The sequence below is a fragment of the Moschus berezovskii genome, chromosome 7 (genome assembly GCF_049115385.1).
Source record: "Moschus berezovskii isolate FMDL1 chromosome 7, NW_MosBer_1.0, whole genome shotgun sequence".
Classification (NCBI taxonomy): domain Eukaryota; kingdom Metazoa; phylum Chordata; class Mammalia; order Artiodactyla; family Moschidae; genus Moschus; species Moschus berezovskii.
Genome location: NC_142466.1, coordinates 29,414,614 through 29,435,889, shown reverse-complemented (window position 1 = coordinate 29,435,889; position 21,276 = coordinate 29,414,614). Strand labels below are relative to the sequence as shown.

Here is a 21,276-nt window from a genome sequence, read left to right as displayed (position 1 = left end):
AATGCATCAAATTCATGAAATCTCTTCATAAGCAAAGTATTCCAAAAAGGGAAAACACTGCAGAGCAGGGGGGAAAAGAAAACCTTCCACTCCAAGTCCCACCCTATTCTCTCCTCAAATGAGACAGCAAATATCTCAAAACCATTTTCTATACATATTATTATTACCTTCTCTTCTCCATCCTTCCACCTTGTCCACTATGGTGTCTGTTGATTAATTCTACCAAGCAAGCTCTCATTAAGGTGGCATCTCTTTTCCAAGTAGGAAGCACTTTCCATCTACATGTTCATGAATGCATTGAGTCTGAAGCGGTTGTCGCCTTTGCATCTCTGTCTTCTCACCATTCTCAATTGTGCAGTTAACATACGGCCATTCCATCTCTGCTTCCTTTGTGGCGTTCCCTCCCTTTTAAGACTGAGGTCATGGGACTCAATTTTAACTCGTCTTCTCATTCTATGCTGCTGCTAAGTCACTTCAGTCGTGTCCGACTCTGTGTGACTCCATAGATGGAAGCCCACCAGGCTCCCCCGTCCCTGGGATTCTCCAGGCAAGAACACTGGAGTGGGTTGCCATTTCCTTCTCCAGTGTGTGAAAGTGAAAAGTGACAGTGAAGTCACTCAGTCGTGTCCAACCCTTAGTGACCCCATGGACTGCAGCCTACCAGGCTCCTCCATCCATGGGATTTTCTAGGCAATAGTACTGGAGTGGCTTGCCATTGCCTTCTCCGTTTCTCATTCTATACTCTCGTCCTATTTGATCACTTTTTCTGTTACACCTTACGCTTTATGAAATTGCTTGTAAATTGCCATCTCAAATATCCATTGAACATTTTCGACTGAAATGTCTACTATAAGTAGTTGACTTTTATTTTTACATCCTCTCAGAACTTGATCCCCCTTTTACTGAGGAAATTCCATTTTTCTCCCACTCATTGTAGCATTCAAGCTAATTGATAGTCATTTCTACAGCTAATTATACTATTTTTAAAAATAGTTAACATTTTATTATAAATTAACTCATTATTGTTTTTATGTTACTTTCCATTAAAAAAAAATCAAAGTTACAAAAATGATTGGATTAATGATGTTCACGTCTGCGTCCTGAGAGCAACACACCACCTGGCTAGAGAAAGTATATTTTTACTTGTAATGTGCAAATCATAAAGATGGGTGAAGGAATTCTAAAACGCATCCTTTAATCAAGTTGTGTATTCAGTCTTGATTTTTCTTTTTTAAAGAAAAACAAAGGAACTCTATTATAGTAAGGTTTAATGAATGAAGAAAACTCATAAATTGACTAAATACAAAATATATTTTCCCCTTAAATATACATATATAATTATATGAACAAAATAATTTAATTCTTTATATATAGACAAATAAATATTAAATTAGATAAATAAAAGTCCAAGTAGATATATAAGTAGATGGATCAGCTTGAGTATCTGTGACAGAGCAGTGTCTGAAGAGTAGAACATGATGTCACTTAATATACCTGAAATCATTTGACAAAGTGATTCAATTCAGGGCGCGATGACAGCAGAAATGACTCTTCCACATGGCAGCGCAGGAGGAAGTGTGGTCTGTTAGTCCGTGAGAATCATTTCCGTGTTGAACCAGGTGTGTGTCAGTCTTTTCTCCTGAATCTCTCCTGCAGGTCTGTTGAGGAAGAGAAGGCTCTCATGACTTCTGCTCTGACAACCTCCCAGGCACAAGCGCTGTGTCCCTTCTCTTGCAGATAGAGAGTGATTCTGTGGAAGTATTTCCTCACAGCCAGGCTGGAGTCCCCCTTGAGCAGGGGAGCCCCTTGCAGCCCCTCCTCCTGCCTCAGACAGGCTTGCAGGTCAGTGAGCTGCTGATCCAGGGCAGTGCGGAGCTTGTCCAGGAGGCTCTCGTCCCATGCGGCGGCCGAGCCCTCTGTGCTGAAGAGCTGGAAGGTGTGCTGGGTCACCTCGTGGAGCACAGAGATGGCTTGAGCTTTCTGCAGCTGGCTACCACCCAGCGCCTCCTGGGGGAATGCAAAGTCATTTCTGTCCTGCAGGCAGGAGGAAGGGGAGACCCTCCTCAGTTGTCTCAGGAGCATCAGGATCCTCCTGTTGGCCAGGCTGTGGGTGTGAGGCAGGTGGCAGCCCAGAGAGCAGATGGCGTTGCAGCTGAGCAGCAGCAGGGCCAGGAGTAAGGACCATCCTGGGGCCATCGGGGACCTTTCACGTGCTTCTGGCCTGGTGAGGTGGGTGACTCTGTGAACCTGCTCTCTAGGTTCTCTGAAGACCTTCCTTCAGGCCTGTGTCTTAAATAGGAGCCCATGGTTTCCATTTTCTCAAAGTTCCCTCTTACTTTCTACTTTTGTTTTTGCTTTTCAATTTGCACTCTCCAGTGGGTTAGGACAGCATTTCGCAAACATTGTCTTTCCTTATTGTCCCGCCTTCCCCTATTGAAAGAGTCTTCTGAGATTTTTTTTCCCCTAATTACCCCCACCATGAAATTTTGACAACACAGTTATGCTGTGGATCCGTCTTTGTACTACTTGCATATCTTTATGCATAGAAAGAGAAAGTGTGAAGCTTACTTGTTGTATTCACCCTAGGGTTGCTACTGCTGCTGCTGCTGCTAAGTCACTTCAGTCGTGTCCGACTCTGTGCGACCCTATAGACGGAAGCCCACCAGGCTTCCCCGTCCCTGGGATTCTCCAGGCAAGAACACTGGAGTGGGTTGCCATTTCCTTCTCCAATGTGTGAAAGTGAAAAGTGAAAGTGAAGTCGCTCAGTCGTGTCCGTCCCTTAGCAACCCCACGGACTGCAGCCTACCAGGCTCCTCCATCCATGGGATTTTCCAGGCAATAGTACTGGAGTGGCTTGCCATTGCCTTTTCCGCCAGGCAGCTGCAGGAGGGCACAAAAGATCTTTTTCTCAGGTTTTTTGGGGATAACCACTTTGGAGAGTTTGCAGTTCTGGGCTCTGCAGACCGACAGAGCACAGCATCCTCAGTGAGTCTTTTGATACTGATTTACTACTGGGGGGAAAACCTTTGTTTTCACAGTGTTGAGAGCTGAAGAGGGGGCCTTGTTGCCCTGCCAGTGACAGTGTTCTCTGGTTGGGAGCTCCGAACTTTCTATTTTCTGAGCTTTCCCTAGACTTTTGTGCTTTATTTTCCAGGAAGGATTCCATTTACTGAGGGGCTTCAGGTGGGGACTCAGCGAGTTGGAGTCGATTTTACAGATTCGGGTCCCTTCTGGCACCATCAAGCAATAGTTCAGAGACAGGGGAAGCTGGTGGTGGTGATGGGACCTCTGGAAGGTGTCCAGGATGTCCTGGGGGTGAATCAGAGCACGGCCACCACCAGGGCCAAGGACCGGGGAGCTGTGATTTCTTGCCTTAAGAATATTTATCCCTATAGAGATTAAATTAAAAAATATATTTCCTGGCCAATATTCATGGATAATAAGGAAATAAAATAAAAATAATTTAGAACATGGAACCAACAGATTTCTTCTTTAACAAGTTGTCAGGAAAACTCAGGAATTAAGGGGAAATATTTTAATTCTCAAGATACTGAAATTTACTGACTTTCACCAAAACATGAAGTTAAGCAAATTGGTTAATTTCACTGCCCCCTCTCTGACGGGTTACTGATTAAAGGAATGTTTCATGCAAATATTTGGATCAAGCCATGGATAGGGAACAATATTGGCTAAACGGTTAAATGATTTTTAAAATATCCAATTGCTTTTCAAAATATATTAAAATAAAAATTATTTTAGGTATATTTTTCCCATTATCCCTTGGGAAGAACCAGAGGCAGAGCATTCTTCCCTGTTGCCTCAGGTTTCTTGCTGTTTCCCTTCTTTCATCAGTACTCTTAATGTCATTTAGATGGGCTATCATTCCTCTCTCTTTGATTCAGACTCTATGGTTTTTACTTGTGAGTGCAGATTATCAGTTTTCTTTCTGAAGAAGAGGATTGAGAATAATTACACATGACAATTTCATCTCTGTCATATATGCTTTGAAAACAACCTCAACTAGTGGACTGCCGAAGCTAAATTTGCCATGCCCTGTGTCTTAGTTCAGGCTGCTCTAACAAGGTTCCAGAGACTGGTGACTCATCAGTGATAGTTTATTTGTCACAGTCCTGGGGGCTGCAAGTGTGAGGTCAGCGTGCCAGCAGGGTGGGGTTTTGCCTGAGAACCCTTTTCTGGGTTGCAGACTACCAGCGTCTCTCTATGTTCTCACATGGTGGAGAGCAGAGAGGAAGCAAAGTGTCTCGTGAGCCTCATGAAGACAGTAATCCTGTGCATGAGGAATTCCCCCTCATAACCTCCTGTAACCCTCATGATTTCTCTAATAGCCCACCTCCTGATATGATCACATGGTGGGGGTAGATTTCAATATATGAATTTTGGGAACACACACACATTCAACCTGTAACATGGTAACAAGAAGATACCTAGGTATTGTGTTTATTGCAGATTCATTAGAATAAATTTCATTCTCGATATTTATTTGAGGATAACACATTCCTTGATGCGGTCATCCCTTATTATGGCTCATTCATCCTGAATTGATTACTAATTAAATGTTACAATGCTACTGTGAACATGATTATCAAGAACTTGCCAAACCAATTCCACAGACTTTCAGTCTTTATAAAGATGATGTTGACAGCAACTGCAAATTCCTTAGCCCTCAAAAGGGACACTTAATCCTTCCACCATAGTTGAACCTGAGTTTACATATTCTCATTTCCAGGAGTCACCTGCTAAGACTTTATTTGAATAAAACAATCTAATAAGAAAATGACAAATCCAGGTTTGAAACCTATTATGTCAAATTCCAAACTCCACCTCCCTATCATACCATAAACACCTGTGCAAATTGTATGTATTGAACCATCACTTATTTTCCTATTTCACTAACACACGTTGTGCCTTTGTTTTCCATACCTTGCTGGTACAGTACTCTATATTTTCATTAGTTTATTGTCTACCTCCAAATATCTAGATGAATTGAGCAATTTACAAAGTATCCTGATTATTTTATGTAATAAGAAAAATGAAATTATCAACTGGTAGGTGCAGTGGCTGTGCTTTCTTGGAGCAGCTATGAAGAGATATCTTACGCCCAAGGTAAGAGAAGCCCAAATAAGATGGTAGGTATTGCGAGGGGGCATCAGAGGGCAGACACACTGAAATCATAATCACAGGAAACTAGTCGATCTGATCACATGGACCACAGCCGAATGTGGTCCACTGGAGAAGGGAATGGCAAACCACTTCAGTATACTTGCCTTGAGAACTCCATGAACAGTGTCAAAGGGCAAAATGATAGGATACTGAAAGAGGAACTCCCCAGGTCGGTAGGTGCCCAGTATGCTACTGGAGATCAGTGGAGAAATAACTCTAGAAGGAATAAAGGGATGGAGCAAAAGCAAAACCAATACCCAGTTGTGGATGTGACTGTTGAAGAAGCAAGGTCTGGTGCTGTAAAGAGCAATATTGCATAGGAACCTGGAATGTTAGGTCCATGAATCAAGGCAAATTGAAAGTGGTCAAACAGGAGATGGCAAGAGTGAACATAGACATGCTAGAAATCAGTGAATTAAAATGGACTGGAATGGGTGAATTTAACTCAGATGACCATTATATCTACTACTGTGGGCAGGAATCCCTTAGAAGAAATGGAGTAGCCTTCATGGTCAACAAAAGAGTCCGAAATGCAGTACTTGGATGCAATCTTAAAAAAGACAGAATGATTTATGTTCGTTTCCAAGGCAAACCATTCAATATTACAGTAATCCAGGCCTATGCCCCAACCAGTAATGCTGAAGAAACCGAAGTTGAACAGTTCTATGAAGACCTACAAGACCTTTTAGAACTAACACCCAAAAAAGATGTCCTTTTCATTATAGGGGACTGGAATGCAAAAGTAGGAAGTCAAGAAACACCTGGAGTAACAGGCAAATTTGGCCTTGGAGCACGGAATGAAGCAGGGCAAAGGCTAATAGAGTTTTGTCAAGAGAACGCACTGGTCATAGGAAACACCCTCTTCCAACAACACAAGAGAAGACTCTACACATGGACATCACCAGATGGTCAACACCGAAATCAGATTGATTATATTCTTTGCAACCAAAGATGGAGAAGCTGTATACAGTTAGCAAAAACAAGACCAGAACCTGACTGTGGCTCAGATCATGAACTCCTATTGCCAAATTCAGACTTAAATTGAAGAAAGTAGGGAAAAACACTAGACCATTCAGATATGACCTAAATCTAACCCCTTATGATTATACAGTGGAAGTGAGAAATAGATTTAAGGGACTAGATCTGATAGAGTGTCTGATGAAATCTGGACGGAGGTTCGTGACATTGTACAGGAGACAGGGACCAAGACCATTCCCATGGAAAAGAAATGCAAAAAAGCAAAATGGCTGTCTGAGGAGGCCTTACAAATAGCTGTGAAAAGAAGAGAAGTGAAAAGCAAAGGAGAAAAGGAAAGATATAAGCATCTGAATGCACAGTTCCAAAGAATAGCAAGGAGAGATAAGAAAGCCTTCCTCAGTGATCAATGCAAAGAAATAGAGGAAAACAACAGAATAGGAAAAACAAGAGATCTCTTCAAGAAAATTAGAGATTCCAAGGGAACATTTCATGCAAAGATGGGCTCGATAAAGGACAGAAATGGTATGGACCTAACAGAAGCAGAAGATATTAAGAAGAGGTGGCAAGAATACACAGAAAAACTGTACAAAAAAGATCTTCACAACCAAGATAGTCACGATAACGTGATCACTGACCTAGAGCCAGACATCTTGGAATGTGAAGTCAAGTGGGCCTTAGAAAGCATCACTATGAACAAAGCTAGTGGAGGTGATGGAGTTCCAGTGAAGCTATTTCAAATCTTGAAAGATGATGCTGTGAAAGTGCTGCACTCAATATGCCAGCAAATTGGGAAAACTCAGCAATGGCCACAGGACTGGAAAAGTTCAGTCTTCACTCCAATCCCAAAGAAAGGGAATGCCAAAGAATGCTCAAACTACTGCACAATTGCACTCATCTCACACGCTAGTAAAGTCATGCTCAAAATTCTCCAAGCCAGGCTTCAGTAATATGTGAACCGCGAACTCCTAGATGTTCAACCAGGTTTTAGAAAAGGCAGAGGCACCAGAGATCAAATGGCCAACATCCACTGGATCATGGAAAAAGAAAGAGAGTTCCAGAAATACATCTATTTCTGCTTCATTGACTATGCCAAAGCCTTTGACTGTGTGGATCACAATAAACTGTGGAACATTTTGAAAGAGATGGGAATACCAGACCACCTGACCTGCCTCTTGAGAAACCTGTATGCAGGTCAGGAAGCAACAGTCAGAACTGGACATGGAACAACAGACTGGTTCCAAATAGGAAAAGGAGTACGTCAAGGCTGTACATTGTCACCCTGCTTATTTAACTTATATGCAGAGTACATCATGAGGAACGCTGTGCTGGAAGAAGCACAAGCTGGAATCAAGATTGCCAGGAGAAATATCAATAACCTCAGATATGCAGATGACACTACCCATATGGCAGAAAGTGAAGAGGAACTCAAAAGCCTCTTGATCAAAGTGAAAGAAGAGAGTGAAAAGGTTGGCTTGAAGCTCAACATTCAGAAAACAAAGATCATGGCATCTGTTCCCATCACTTCATGGGAAATAGATGGAAAAACAGTGGAAACAGTGTCAGACTTTATTTTTTGGGGCTCCAAAATCACTGCGGATACTGATTGCAGCCATGAAATTAAAAGACGCTTACTCCTTGGAAGGAAAGTTATGACCAACCTAGATAGTATATTAAAAAGCAGAGACATTACTTTGCCAGCAAAGGTATGTCTAGTCAAGGATATGGTTTTTCCGTGGTCATGTATGGATGTGAGAGTTGGACTGTGAAGAAAGCTGATCGCCGAAGAGTTGATGCTTTTGAGCTGTGGTGTTGGAGAAGACTCTTGAGAGTCCCTTGGACTGCAAGGAGATCCAACCAGTCCATTCTAAAGGAGATCAATCCTGGGTGTTCATTGGAAGGAGTGATGCTAATGCTGAAACTGCAATACTTTGGCCACCTCATGCGACGAGTTGACTCACTGGAAAAGACTCTGATGCTGGGAAAGGTTGGGGTGGGAGGAGAAGGGGACGACAGAGAATGAGATGGCTGGATGGCAACACCGACTCTGTGGACATGAGTTTGAGTGAACTCCTGGAGTTGGTGATGGACAGGGAGGCCTGGCGTGCTGTGATTCATGGGGTCGCGGAGAGTCGGACACGACTGAGCGACTGAACTGAACTGAATTCTTTCTGAGAGTCTAAATGTGATTGACAAAATTAATGATTCTAATAATTATAAAACAATCATATTTAACTGTCCAAGATCATTCTTATAGATTGCTCAATTAACCATCACCATTAACTTGAGATGCATGATAGATAAGACCCTTGAGAATTATAGCCATTGCCAGAGATTGGATTACAAACATTTCAGTGAGTCTCTGTAGGAAATAGGCTTTCCTTGTGGGAAGAATCTTTCAGTGGATTAAAGAATCCACGTGTCCATGCAGGAGAGCGGTGTTAGATCCCTGAATTGGGAAGGTCCTCTGGAGGAGGAAATGGCAACGCACTTCCAGAATAGTCGAGGAAAACCCATACAGAGAAGCCTGGCAGGCTACTGTCCATGGGGTCACAAAGAGTCGAATAAGACTTAGCAATAAAACAATGAGAACTGTAGAAAACACCAAGCTGACGGGGCTCTTGTGGATTTAGGTTAAAAATACTTCAGTCAGTCAGTCAGTCAGTTCAGTCGCTCAGTCATGTCCGACTTTTGTGACCCCATGAATTACAGCACACCAGGCCTCCCTGTCCATTACCAACTCCTGGAGTTCACTCAAACTCATGTCCATCGAGTCGGTGATGCCATCCAGCCATCTCATCCTCAGTTGTCCCCTTTTTGCCCCTAATCGCTCCAAGCATCAGAGTCTTTCCCAGTGAGTCAACTCTTCGAATGAGGTGGCCAGTGTATTGCAGCTTCAGCTTTAGCATCACTCCTTCCAATGAAAACCCGGGACTGATCTCCTTTAAGATGGACTGGTTGGATCTCCTTGCAGTCCAAGGGACTCTCAAGAGTCTTCTCTAACACCACAGGTCAAAAGCATCAATACTTCGGCACTCAGCTTTCTTCACAGTCCAACTCTCACATTCATACATGACCACTGGAAAAACAATAGCCTTGACTATACGGACCTTTAATGGAAAAGTAATGTCTCTGCTTTTTAATATGCTGTCTAGGTTGGTCATAACTTTCCTTCCAAGGAGTAAGCACCTTTTAATTTCATGGCTGCAATCAGCTTCCGCAGTATTTTGGAGCCCCAAAAAATAAAGTCTGACACTGTTTCCACTGTTTCCCTATCTATTTCCCATGAAGTGATGGGACCAGATGCCATGATCTTAGTTTTCTGAATGTTGAGCCAACTTTTTCACCCTCCTCTTTCAATTTCATTAAGAGGCTTTTGAGTTCCTCTTCACTTTCTGCCATAAGGGTGGTGTCATCTGCATATCTGAGGTTATTGATATTTCTCCTGGCAATCTTGATTCCAGCTTATGCTTCTTCCAGCCCAGCGTTCCTCATGATGTACTCTGCATATAAGTTAAATAAGCAGGGTGACCATATACAGCCTTGACGTACTCCTTTTCCTATATGGAACCAGTCTGTTGTTCCATGTCCAGTTCTAACTGTTGCTTCCTGACCTGCATACAGGTTTCTCGAGAGGCAGGTCAGGTGGTCTGGTATTCCCATCTCTTTCAAAATGTTCCACAGTTTACTGTGATCCACACAGTCAAAGGCTTGGCATAGTCAATGAAGCAGAAATAGATGTTTTTCTGGAACTCTCTTTCTTTTTCCATGATCCAGCGGATGTTGGCAATTTGTTCTCTGGTGCCTCTGCCTTTTCTAAAACCTGCTTGAACATCTGGGAGTTCATGGTTCACATATTGCTGAAGCCTGGCTTGGAGAATTTTGAGCATGACTTTACTAGTGTGTGAGATGAGTGCAACTGTTTGGTAGTTTGAGCATTCTTTGGCATTGCCTTTCTTTGGTATTGGAAGGAAGACTGACCTTTTCCAGTCCTGTGGCCACTGCTGAGCTTTCCCAATTTGCTGGCATATTGAGTGCAGCACTTTCACAACATCATCTTTCAGGATCTGAAATAGCTCAATTGGAATTCCATCACCTCCACTAGCTTTATTCGTAGTGATCTTTCTAAGGCCCACTTGACTTCACATTCCAGGATATCTGGCTCTAGGTGATTGATCACACCATCGTGATTATCTTGGTTGTGAAGATCTTTTTTGTACGGTTCTTCTGTGTATTCTTGTCACTTCTTCTTAATATCTTCTGCTTCTATTAGGTCCATACCATTTCTGTCCTTTATTGAGCCCATCTTTGCATGAAATATTCCCTTGGTAACTCTAATTTTCTTGAAGAGATCTCTTGTTTTTCCTATTCTGTTGTTTTCTTCTATTTTTTTGCATTGGTCACTGAGGAAGGCCTTTTTATCTCTTCTTGCTATTCTTTGGAACTCTGCATTCAGATGCTTATATCTTTCCTTTTCTCCTTTGTTTTTCACTTCTCTTCTTTTCACAGCTATTTGTAAGCCCTCCTCAGACAGCCATTTCACTTTTTTGCATTTCTTTTCCATGGGGATGATCTTGGTCCCTGTCTCCTGTACAGTGTCGCGAACCTCCGTCCATTGTTTTCAGGCACTCTATCTATCAGATCTAGTCCCTTAAGTCTATTTCTCACTTCCACTGTGTAATCATAAGGGATTTGATTTAGGTCATATCTGAATGGTCTAGTGTTTTTCCCTACTTTTTCAATTTAAGTCTGAATTTGGCAATAAGGAGTTCATGATGTGAGCCACAGTCAGCTCCCGGTCTTGTTTTTGCTAACTGTATAGAGCTTCTCCATTGGCCGAGAGGAGCTACTCCATGACTGAGGTCAGGGGCGGTGGCCGAGAGGAGCAATCCCACGTCCAAGTGGTGGCGCTGCATGGGCGCAGCAAGTCTGAGAGGAGCTACTCCACGTTCAAAGTCAGGAGGGGTGACGGTGAGGAGATACCCCTCGTCCAAGGTAAGGTGCAGTGGCTGCGCCTTACTGCAGCAGCCGTGAAGAGATACCGCACGACCAAGGTAAGAGAAACCCAAATAAGACGGTAGGTATTGCGAGAGGGCGTCAGAGGGCAGACACACTGAAATCACAATCACAGAAAACTAGTCGATCTGATCACATGGACCACAGCCCTGTCTAACTCAATGGAACTAAGCCATGCCGTGTGGGGGCACCCAAGACGGACGGGTCATGGTGGAGAGGTCTGACAGAATGTGGTCCACTGGAGAAGGGAATGGCAAACCACTTCAGTATACTTGCCTTGAGAACCTCATGAACAGTATGAAAAGACAAAATAATAGGATACTGAATGAGGAACTCCCCAGGTCGGTTGATGCTCAACATTCAGAAAACAAAGATCATGGCATCTGGTCCCATCACTTCATGGGAAATAGATGGAAAAACAGTGGAAATAGTGTCAGACTTTATTTTTTTTGGGTTCCAAAATCACTGCAGATGCTGATTGCAGCCATGAAATTAAAAGACGCCTGCTCCTTGGAAGGAAAGTTATGACCAACCTTGATAGTATATTAAAAAACAGAGACATTACTTTGTCAACCAAGGTCCGTCTAGTCAAGGCTATGGTTTTTCACGTGGTCATGTATGGATGTGAGAGTTGGACTGTGAAGAAAGCTGATCGCCGAAGAATCGATGCTTTTGAACTGTGGTGTTGGAGAAGACTCTTGAGAGTCCCTAATACTGCAAGAAGATCCAACCAGTCCATTCTAGAGGAGATCAATCCTGGATGTTCATTGGAGGGACTGATGCTAAAGCTGAAACTGCAATACTTTGGCCACCTCATGCGACAAGTTGACTCACTGGAAAAGACTCTGATGCTGGGAAAGGTTGGGGGCGGGAGGAGAAGGGGACGACAGAGAATGAGATGGCTGGATGGCATCACCGACTCTGTGGACATGAGTTTGAGTGTACTCCGGGAGTTGGTGATGGACAGGAAGGCCTGGCGTGCTGTGATTCATGGGGTCGCGGAGAGTCGGACACGACTGAGCGACTGAACTGAACTGAACTGAACTGAATGCTACTGGAGATCAGTGGAGAAATACCTCCAGAAAGAATGAAGGGATGGAGCCAAAGCAAATACAATACCCAGTTGTGGATGTGACTGATGCTAGAAGCAAGGTCCGATGCTGTAAAGAACAATATTGCATAGGAACCTGGAATGTTAGGTCCATGAATCAAGGCAAATTGGAAGTGTCAAACAGGAGATGACAAGAGTGAACGTCGACATTCTAGAAATAAGTTAACTAAAATGGACTGGAATGGGTGAATTTAACTGAGATGACCATTATATCTACTACTGTGGGCAGGAATCCCTTAGAAGAAATGGAGTAGCCATCATGGTCAACAAAAGGGTCCGAAATGCAGTACTTGGATGCAATCTCAAAAGCGACAGAATGATCTCTGTTCTTTTCCGAGGCAAACCATTCAATATTACAGTAATCCAAACCTATGTCCCAACCAGTAATGCTGAAGAAGCTGAAGTTGAACGGTTCTATGAAGACCTACAAGACCTTTTAGAACTAACACCCAAAAAAGATGTCCTTTTCATTATAAGGGACTGGAATGCAAAAGTAGGAAGTCAAGAAACACCTGGAGTAACAGGCAAATTTGGCCTTGGAGCACAGAATGAAGCAGGGCAAAGGCTAATAGCGTTTTGCCAAGAGAACGCACTGGTCATAGCAAACACCCCTTTTCAGCAACACAATAGAAGACTCTACACATGGACATCACCAGATGGTCAACACCGAAATCAGATTGATTATATTTTTCACAGCCAAAGATGGAGAAGCTCTAAAAATACTTAATGCTACCAAATTACATGAATATGGGAAATGACTGGAAGAACAAAAGACGACATATGTGAATGTTAGGGATGGAGCAGAGTGTCCCCGTTGCCATCAGCAGGGAGACCAGAGTTTCAGAAATTCAGCACTTCACCTGGGTCTCAGTGAAACAGCTCAGGTCCTGCACTAAGCTAAGTCCTCCAGCTCCCTTTGCTGCGCCCCAGCGGCCGGGATGTGCACCTTAACGCTCAGTAATGGACCGGACGCGCCTCCAGGTCCAGAGCCTCAAACTCCCGCGCATGATCCAGGGGAGAACCGAGGAGTCCCCGTCGACTAGAGCCTTGACCCCGGCGAGGCACCGCCAGAGCCCAGGGAGCCCGAGGGGCCGCGGGAGCAGAGAGGAAACTTCCTTTTCGGTCCCACTGCCTAGGGGAGCTTTAATGTTACTTCGCTCAGATTCTTAGATTTCTGCATCTGCCCCCATGTCCACCCTCCCCTTCCTAGATGGAGATTTTGGCCAGAGCGGTTTACACCGGTGCCCATTTGTGCTGCGGTTGATGGCTGGAAATCAGAGCATGTTGTGAAGTGTTTTCAAATTCAGGATTGTTTCTGGGTAGAAAGACTGATTATTTCAGGGATTCAGGGAAAAGGGAAAGGCACCTGAAGTCTGGACAGGAATCTACTAGATATTGGGACCCTCCAGTGAGAGATTTTGGGGACAACACTGAGACTTAAAGGGAAAAGTATTTCATTTAATATTAATATAAACGGTTAATTTCTCTTGCAATGTTAATTGGTTAAAAAATATTTCAGAATTTATAGTGAAAGTCGTTATGTTTGACTCTTTGTGACCCCATGGCTTACACAGTTCATGGAATTTCCCAGGCAACACTAGAGTGGGTAGGCATTCACTTATCCAGGGGATCTTCCCAACCCAGGGATTGAACCCAGGTCTCTTACATTGCAGGCAGATTCTTTACCAGATGAGCCATTAGGGAAGCCCAAGAATACTGGAGTGGGTAGCCTATCCCTTCTCCAAGGGATCTTCCTGATCCAGTAATCTAACCAGGGTCTCCTACATTGCAGGCAGATTCTTATCATTTATAAGTAATTATAAATAACTTAAAATGTGTAAGTCTTAAATATCAAGTTAAGATATTTTCTTTATGACCAAACAAAACTTTAGTTTACGTTCTTGGCTTCAGTGGAAGCAAAATCATCAGTAATGTTTTGAAAATTGTTTCCTAGTTTATCTCACTTCATTGCACAAATGTCATATTTGACTAACCTATGACCCAGTAACAATCATAAATAATTAATTTCAGTTTACAAAATCCCTTTTTCTCTCATTTCTTTCAACCCAGGGTCTTCCCTAGTGGCTCAGACAGTAAAGAATCTGCTTAAAATGCAGTTTCTAGATTCCATCCTTGATTGGAGAAGATCCCCTGGAGAAGGAAATTGCAACATACTCCAGTAATCTTGCCTGGAGAATCCTATGGACAGAGGAGCCTGGTGGGCTATAGTCTATGGGGTCACAAAAGAGTCACATTTTACTTAGCAACTAAACAAAAAACAATAAAAAACTCAAGAAGTTCACCTTGACAATATTTAATAAATAAAACAAATTACAAATTTAATGAATTAAAATTTGAATATATTTGATAAATTTTAATACAATGTAATCAAAATATTTTATATTAAAAAATAAATATGAGGAGATAAAAGAATAAATATAACAAAATAAATAAGCAAACAAACAATAACATCAGGGCAGTCTTCACTTCGGGACTGATGCACTGGTAGCCAAAAAAATTTATATATATTCATTTACTACTGACAAAGTATTGGCTGAATAATTCAATAAATTTTGTTGCTAAGGCAGAAATCAGAGTCTTCTGAAATGACCACAGGTGAGTGTACAAAGATGATGTGGCATCTTAGTCAGTGAGAGTCATCTCAAGGTGAGTTCAGGTTTCCATCCATCATTCTTAACCTTTCTTGCAAGCTGGCTGATGAAGACAAGGTTCTCATGATTTCCACTCTGACGATTTCCCAGGTGCAGTCACTGTATCCCTTCTCTTTCAGGTAGACATGGATGCCCTGGAAGTACCTCTTCACGGCCAGTGTGGGGTCCGTCCTTCCCAGGGCAAAGTCTTCCTCTCCTGTCACCTGCCCCAGGCAGGCGTCCAGGTCGTCCAGCTGCTGATGGAGTCCAGTGCGGAGCTGCGCCAGGAGGGTGGCGTCCCAGGCAGCAGAGGAGCGCTCTGTGTGGAAGAGGCTGAGGCTCTGCTGGAGCATCTCGTGGAGCACAGAGAAGGCCTGGGCCTCCTGGAGCTGGCCGCCCTCCACCATCTCCTGGGGGAAAGAGAAGTCTTTTCTGTCCTGCAGACAGAAGCGAGGGGAGAGTCTCCTCATTTGTCCCAGGAGCCTGAGGTTCTTCTTGCCAACCAGCACGTGGTTCTGAGACAGGTCACAGCCCAGGGATCCTCCTGGGCCGTAGCTGACCAGCACCAGGGCCATCAGTAGAGAGAACACGAAGGCCATGGGGAAGATGCGGCTGTTGCTGGCCTGGCTGAGACGGCGTCTGGTGGAAACTTGAGGTAGGTTCTCTGATGCCATGCTTTCTAAGCAAGCCATTAAATAGGGAACACGGTAGTTTTCATTTTCTGGTCATTTCTCTACACTTTTACTTCCTTTTTTGATTTTCATTTATGTATTCTGAATATGGTCAAAGAAATTGTCATCAGTCTAAACTATTAATTTTATCTATTTCCCAATAGCTTCAAATGTACCCATCCAAATGGATATTTATCAATCAAATGAGAAAGATCTTTGTCTTACGTCAGAATTGATGTGGGTTTGTAAATTTCACTGGGCATCTCTGTCCGTCTATCTCTGTCTCTGAGAATGCCTGAGGATCAGGCTACTAGATGAGGAGAAACAGCCTTCTTTCTTTTACTTGAGTGTAATTTTTTGTTTAAACTTTATATATGCATTTTCATATAGTGACTTATTGGACTAGATTTGTCCTGCTGCTCCTGCTCTAGTTCTAATTCATGATGAGATAAGCACAATAAAGGGAAGTAAAGACAGGCAGAGGGGCTGTATCTCTGTCACCTTTAAGACTTTAAATTTCCTGTTTCCCTTTGCAGCTTTTCCTAGAAAGTAAAATTTGAGATTGCTTTTTGTGGGCAGAAAGAAAACAAGTGTAAGTCTCAATGTCATGAATATTATAGAAAGGAAGTATTCTGACACAATGACGTATTCTGAGTTAGCAAACTTTAGTGCAGCAAAGCTGGGGACAAGGCTGTGGCAGAGGGGAAGGATGAGGTCAGTATGACAAACAGAGAGGCTGGGACATGGCTGCTTCTCACAGAAGTTCAGCGAAGGCCAAGTCCTGGGTCAGTTGACTGCTCTTTGCTTTTCAAGATCAACTACATCATTTTTCTTTCTTTTAATCCATGTAGGATCAGTTTCAGGAGCAAAGGAAGAAGTCACACCCACCAACTCACAAGAGATGGGCAACTAGAACCCCAGTTGCTGCAACATTAACCCTCTCTGGCGGGGTCATGGACACCAGCCTTGCTGAGGATCTGTCTCAGATGATAAATCCACTGAGACAATGAGAAGATGCTTTGTAAAAACTAGAATTAAAAAGAAGGGAATCAAATCAAATGATTCCAAAGATACTTATGTTAATCCCCAGGTAGTAGTAATCATGATGTTAAAAAGTAACTGAATTTTATTGCTTGCTACTAATGGACTAGGCACTTTCTAAGGTCTTTAAAATATTAAATCAATCCTGTCATTAATCCTGCTGGGATCATACCCATTTATCCAGCTGGAGAGAAATATAAATCTGAACCACTGAACTATTCCCAGCGTACCAAAGGTACAAAGGCACATTTTAGGAGCTTTACAATGATTTATCTGAACAAGCTCGTTTAAAAAAGTGAAGAGTGCAGATGAACATGATATTTAGGAACCAATGAAATAGATAGACCGAGGAGAGTGAGGTGACGAAGGACCTGTAATGCATTTCAGATGCCAAAGGATTACATTCCATGGTTTTGTAAGGCAATTCGGAATGGGATCTGAGTCAACAGAATTGACATTAAGTTTTAATCAAAAATAGACTAATAAATACTTAGAAGAGTATAGATTTTTCTGCCAATTGAAAGAAAAAAAAAGGCATTAGTTTTCTAATCTAGTGGTCTACTGGTCAGGATCCAGCACTTTTCACTTCTGAGGTCTGAGTTCAACACCTGGTAGGAAACCAAGATCCCACAAACCTTGAGGCACAAAGTCTGAGATTTTATGAGTGATTTCTTCAGTGAAATATAGTAAATTAACTTTATTAACCGTATGAGAGGTGAACTTCTCATTAGTTTATGAATAGAGAAAAAGTACCTAACAATTTCTTGCCACATGAGCTCCGACATTTCTCCTTCAGGATAATGACTAAAATGTCATTCACCATCTTGTTCTACATGAATGAAGTCACTAGCCACTGCAGTCCCTGATCTCCAATTCACCTTGATAGAGGTTCAGGTTGGAAATCAGGAATGAGACATTCTGTGCTCTTTGAAAATTAGCAGAACCGGCCTTAAGATACTTAGATCATTTCTGGAGAAAGTTTTATGAAGCTAACTTTTTGCAACATATACAGAGAAAAGCACTAAACTCATTCATAGAGACATTTGTTATCCTGACTCTCAGCCATCTTCTACCAAGATGTGAGGTGTCTTCATGTAACCCCTTCACCGCAATCACGTATACGGACCTCCCCTGACCTCCTTGGAGCAGTTCCTGCGAGCTGATGAGATGCTGTCCTCCTAGCTATAACCTGCAGCAAGTCCTCCCAAAAACTGAACTCTCAGCTCTCACATTGTTTTGTTTTCAGTTGAGAATGACCTCACTGATTTCTCAGATCTCCTCAGGTCTGAAAGTGAAAGTGGCTCAGTCGTGTCTGACTCTTTGTGACACCATGGATTATAAGGTCCATGGACTTCTCCAGGTCAGAATACTAGAGTGGGTAGCCATTCCCTCCTCTAGGGGATCTTCCCAACCCAGGGATCGAACCCAGGTCTCCCACATTGAAGGCAGATTCTTTACCAGCTGAGCCACAAGGGAAGCCCAAAAGTACTGGAGTGGGTAGCCTATCCCTTCTCCAACAGATCTTCCCAACCCAGGAATAAAACTGGGTCTCTTGCATTGAAGGGAGATCCTTTACCAGCTGAGCTATCAGGGAAGCCCCACTCTCATTCTCTTCCATTTCCCACGTCTAGTCCAGATGGCTCATCCTGTTGTCCACTGATAGGGTCCAGTGAAGAACCTCTGCTCTTTATTTTTCCAGCTACTAGTTGTGATGTGGGCACTGAAGAGGCCTTATGTGTGACCAAGATGGGAGAACATGCACAATTCCTGAAACAGAAGGAGGGAAGGTTTTGATGGGCCCTTAGCACGGAGGGTCTGGAATGAACTCCGAAGTCAGCCTCACGGCCTTGCATGGTTGTGTTTATTTAAATTTCTAGCCTCAGTCTAATAAACATCATAAAATAATACTGTAAGACTGAAATTAAAAATATTATTTAAGAAGTTGCTTGTTGGGGGAGCACGGGAAGATGGCGGAGGAATAGGACAGGGTGACCACTTTTTCCCCCCGCAAAATCAGCAAAAGAACATTTGAATGCTGAGTAAATCCCACAAAACAACTTCTCAATACCAGGCACTCAGAAAAGCAGCCCATAGTGGTCGAAAGGAGGTAGGAAATAGTATAAAAGATAAAAAGAGAGACAAAAGAAGGAGGGATGGAGCTCCGTCCCGGGAAGGGAGGCTTAAAAAAAAAAAAGAAGTTTCCAAACACCTGGAAACACTGGCGAGTGGAACCTCAGAGGGCCGCATAACTGGGAGAAAAAAAGACATAAATAATTAAAAGTCACAGACTAAGTGCCCAGAGGAAACTCTCAGCGGAGAAGTGGCACAGATGCCCGCACCCCCCACTAGCAGGCGGGGGCTGGGCAGGGAGGCGCTGGCGGCAGTGCTTAGGGGAAGAACCTGGCTTGAATGCCCCAGGGCAAACTGAGGGCGCGAACTTAAAATAGCAAAGCAGAAGCTGCAGCTAAAAGGCGAAAAGGCTAGGAAAAGCCTGCAAAAAGCCCCAACCCAGGACTCCGCCAGCCCTGCCCACAGAACAGGGCACTGAGCAGAGTGAGCCGGCAGCGGGCAGCCCATCCCCCAGCCCCTGCCAACCCCGGGCGGGGAGGTCAGTCAGCACCGGGGCGGGGGCATCCGTGGCCCCAGAGAGGCTTCCCGTGCCAAGCTGCAGGCAGGCTTCCTTGCTGGCCAGGACTTCTTGGGTTCCAGCTGGTGGATATCTGCCTGAGAAAGTGCGCCCGTTGTACTCCCAGAAAACCGAGCGGCAGGGACCGGGAAGGCGATAAGTCTCAGCGATGGCGCTTGCCAAACGCCTGGTCACCTGAGCTGCTTGGACCGGGGAAGACACAAAACGCAGGCCCAGCCAAGTTTGCGCCTTTGTGGAGTACCCGAGGACTTGAACCTGAGCCGCTCAGACCTGGGAAGTGCATGCAACCTAGCGCCAGCCGCGGACAGTTCCCGGCAGAGCAACCTAGAGCCTGAGCAGCATAAACAGGGAAAGCACACACGCCTCGAGCGGGAGCATTCCCAGTGTAACCGAGACACTGCGAGCACTCCCCACAGACGCCAGGGATATTTGTTAGCTGCGTTCCTCCCTCCCCACAGCAGGACTGAACAGGTGCGCCGGGAAAAAAAAAAGTGTCCACCACCGCATCCTGGTGTCAGGATGGGAATTAGACACTGAGGAGACCAGAAAACAGAAGAGCTTTTTCAACAGAAGGAACTGCCTTGGAAGTAACAGAGGGAGAAGCCTTGAGCCTACTGCAAGAATAAGACTGAAAACCAGAGGCAGAGGCTTAAGTCCAAATCCTGAGAACACCAGAGATCTCCTGTTCTAGGGAACATTAATTGATAGGTACTCATCAAATGCCTCCATACATACACTGAAACCAGGCACCACCCAAGGGCCAACAAGTTTCAGTGAAAGACATACTACGCAAACTATCCAGCAACACAGGAGAATAGCACTGAGCTTCAATATACAGGCTGCCCAAAGCCACTCCAAACCCACTGACATCTCAAACTCATTACTGGACACTTCATTGCACTTCAGAGAGAAGAAATCCAGCTCCACCCACCAGAACATCAACACAAGCTTCCCTAACCAGGGAACCTTGACAAGTCACCCATCCAACCCCACACACAACGAGATAACTACATAATAAAGAGAACTCCACAAACTGCCAGAAGACGGAAAGGCCACCCCGAACACAGCAATATAAGCAAGATGAACAGGCAGAGAAATACCCAGCAAGTAAAAGAACAGGATAAATGCCCACCAACACAAACAAAAGAGGAAGATATAGGGAACCTACCCAATAAAGAATTTCGAATTTTAATTGTGAAAATGATTCAAAATCTGGAAAGCAAAATGGAGTTACAGATAAATAAACTGGAGAAAAGGATTGAGAAGATGCAAGAAATGTTTAATAAGGAATTAGAGGAAATAAAAAAGAGTCAATATACAATGAATAATGCAATAGATGAGATCAGAAACACTCTGGAGGGAACAAACAGTAGAATAACGGAGGCAGAAGACAGGATAAGCGAGCTAGAAGATAGAATTGTAGAAATAAGTGAAACAGAGATGGAAAAAGAAAAAAGAATTAAAAGAAATGAGGACAATATTAGAGACATATGGGACAATATTAAATGCCCCAACATTCGAATCATAGGAGTCCTAGAAGAAGAAGACAAAAAGAAAGACCATGAGAGAATACTTGAGGAGATAATAGTTGAAAATTTCCCTAAAATGGGGAAGGAAATAATCACCCAAGTCCAAGAAACACAGAGAGTCCCTAACAGGATAAACCCAAGGTGAAATACTCCAAGGACATATTAATCAAATTAACAAAGATCAAACACAAAGAACAAATATTAAAAGCAGCAAGAGAAAAACAGCAAATAACACACAAGGGGATCCCCATAAGGATAACAGCTGATCTTTCAGCAGAAACTCTTCAGGCCAGGAGGGAATGGCAAGACATACTTAAAGTGATGAAAAAAAGTAAACTACAGCCCAGATTACTATACCCAGCAAGGATCTCATTCAAATATGAAGGAGAAATCAAAAGCTTTACAGACAAGCAAAAGCTGAGAGAATTCAGCATCACCAAACCAGCTCTCAAAC

General features: G+C 43.5%; 2 protein-coding genes across 2 annotated transcripts; both read right to left on the bottom strand.

Annotated features, from left to right (window-relative positions):
- Positions 1-1,626: 1,626 nt before the first annotated feature.
- On the bottom strand, positions 1,627-2,315 carry LOC129557274 (interferon alpha-1-like). The gene has a single exon (XM_055427852.2). It carries the CDS (start codon positions 2,194-2,196, stop codon positions 1,627-1,629), a length of 570 nt encoding a protein of 189 aa, XP_055283827.2. The 5' UTR covers positions 2,197-2,315.
- Positions 2,316-14,945: 12,630 nt separating this feature from the next.
- Positions 14,946-15,626, bottom strand: LOC129557273 (interferon omega-1-like). Its single transcript, XM_088837674.1, has one exon. The coding sequence runs from the start codon at positions 15,624-15,626 to the stop codon at positions 14,946-14,948; it is 681 nt and encodes a 226-aa protein (XP_088693800.1).
- Between the last annotated feature and the right edge of the window lie 5,650 nt (positions 15,627-21,276).

Excerpts from the sequence above, each read along its gene's own strand:
- LOC129557274 (XM_055427852.2), bottom strand. The coding sequence starts at position 2,196 with ATGGCCCCAGGATGGTCCTTACTCCTGGCCCTGCTGCTGCTCAGCTGC.
- LOC129557273 (XM_088837674.1), bottom strand. The coding sequence starts at position 15,626 with ATGGCTTGCTTAGAAAGCATGGCATCAGAGAACCTACCTCAAGTTTCC.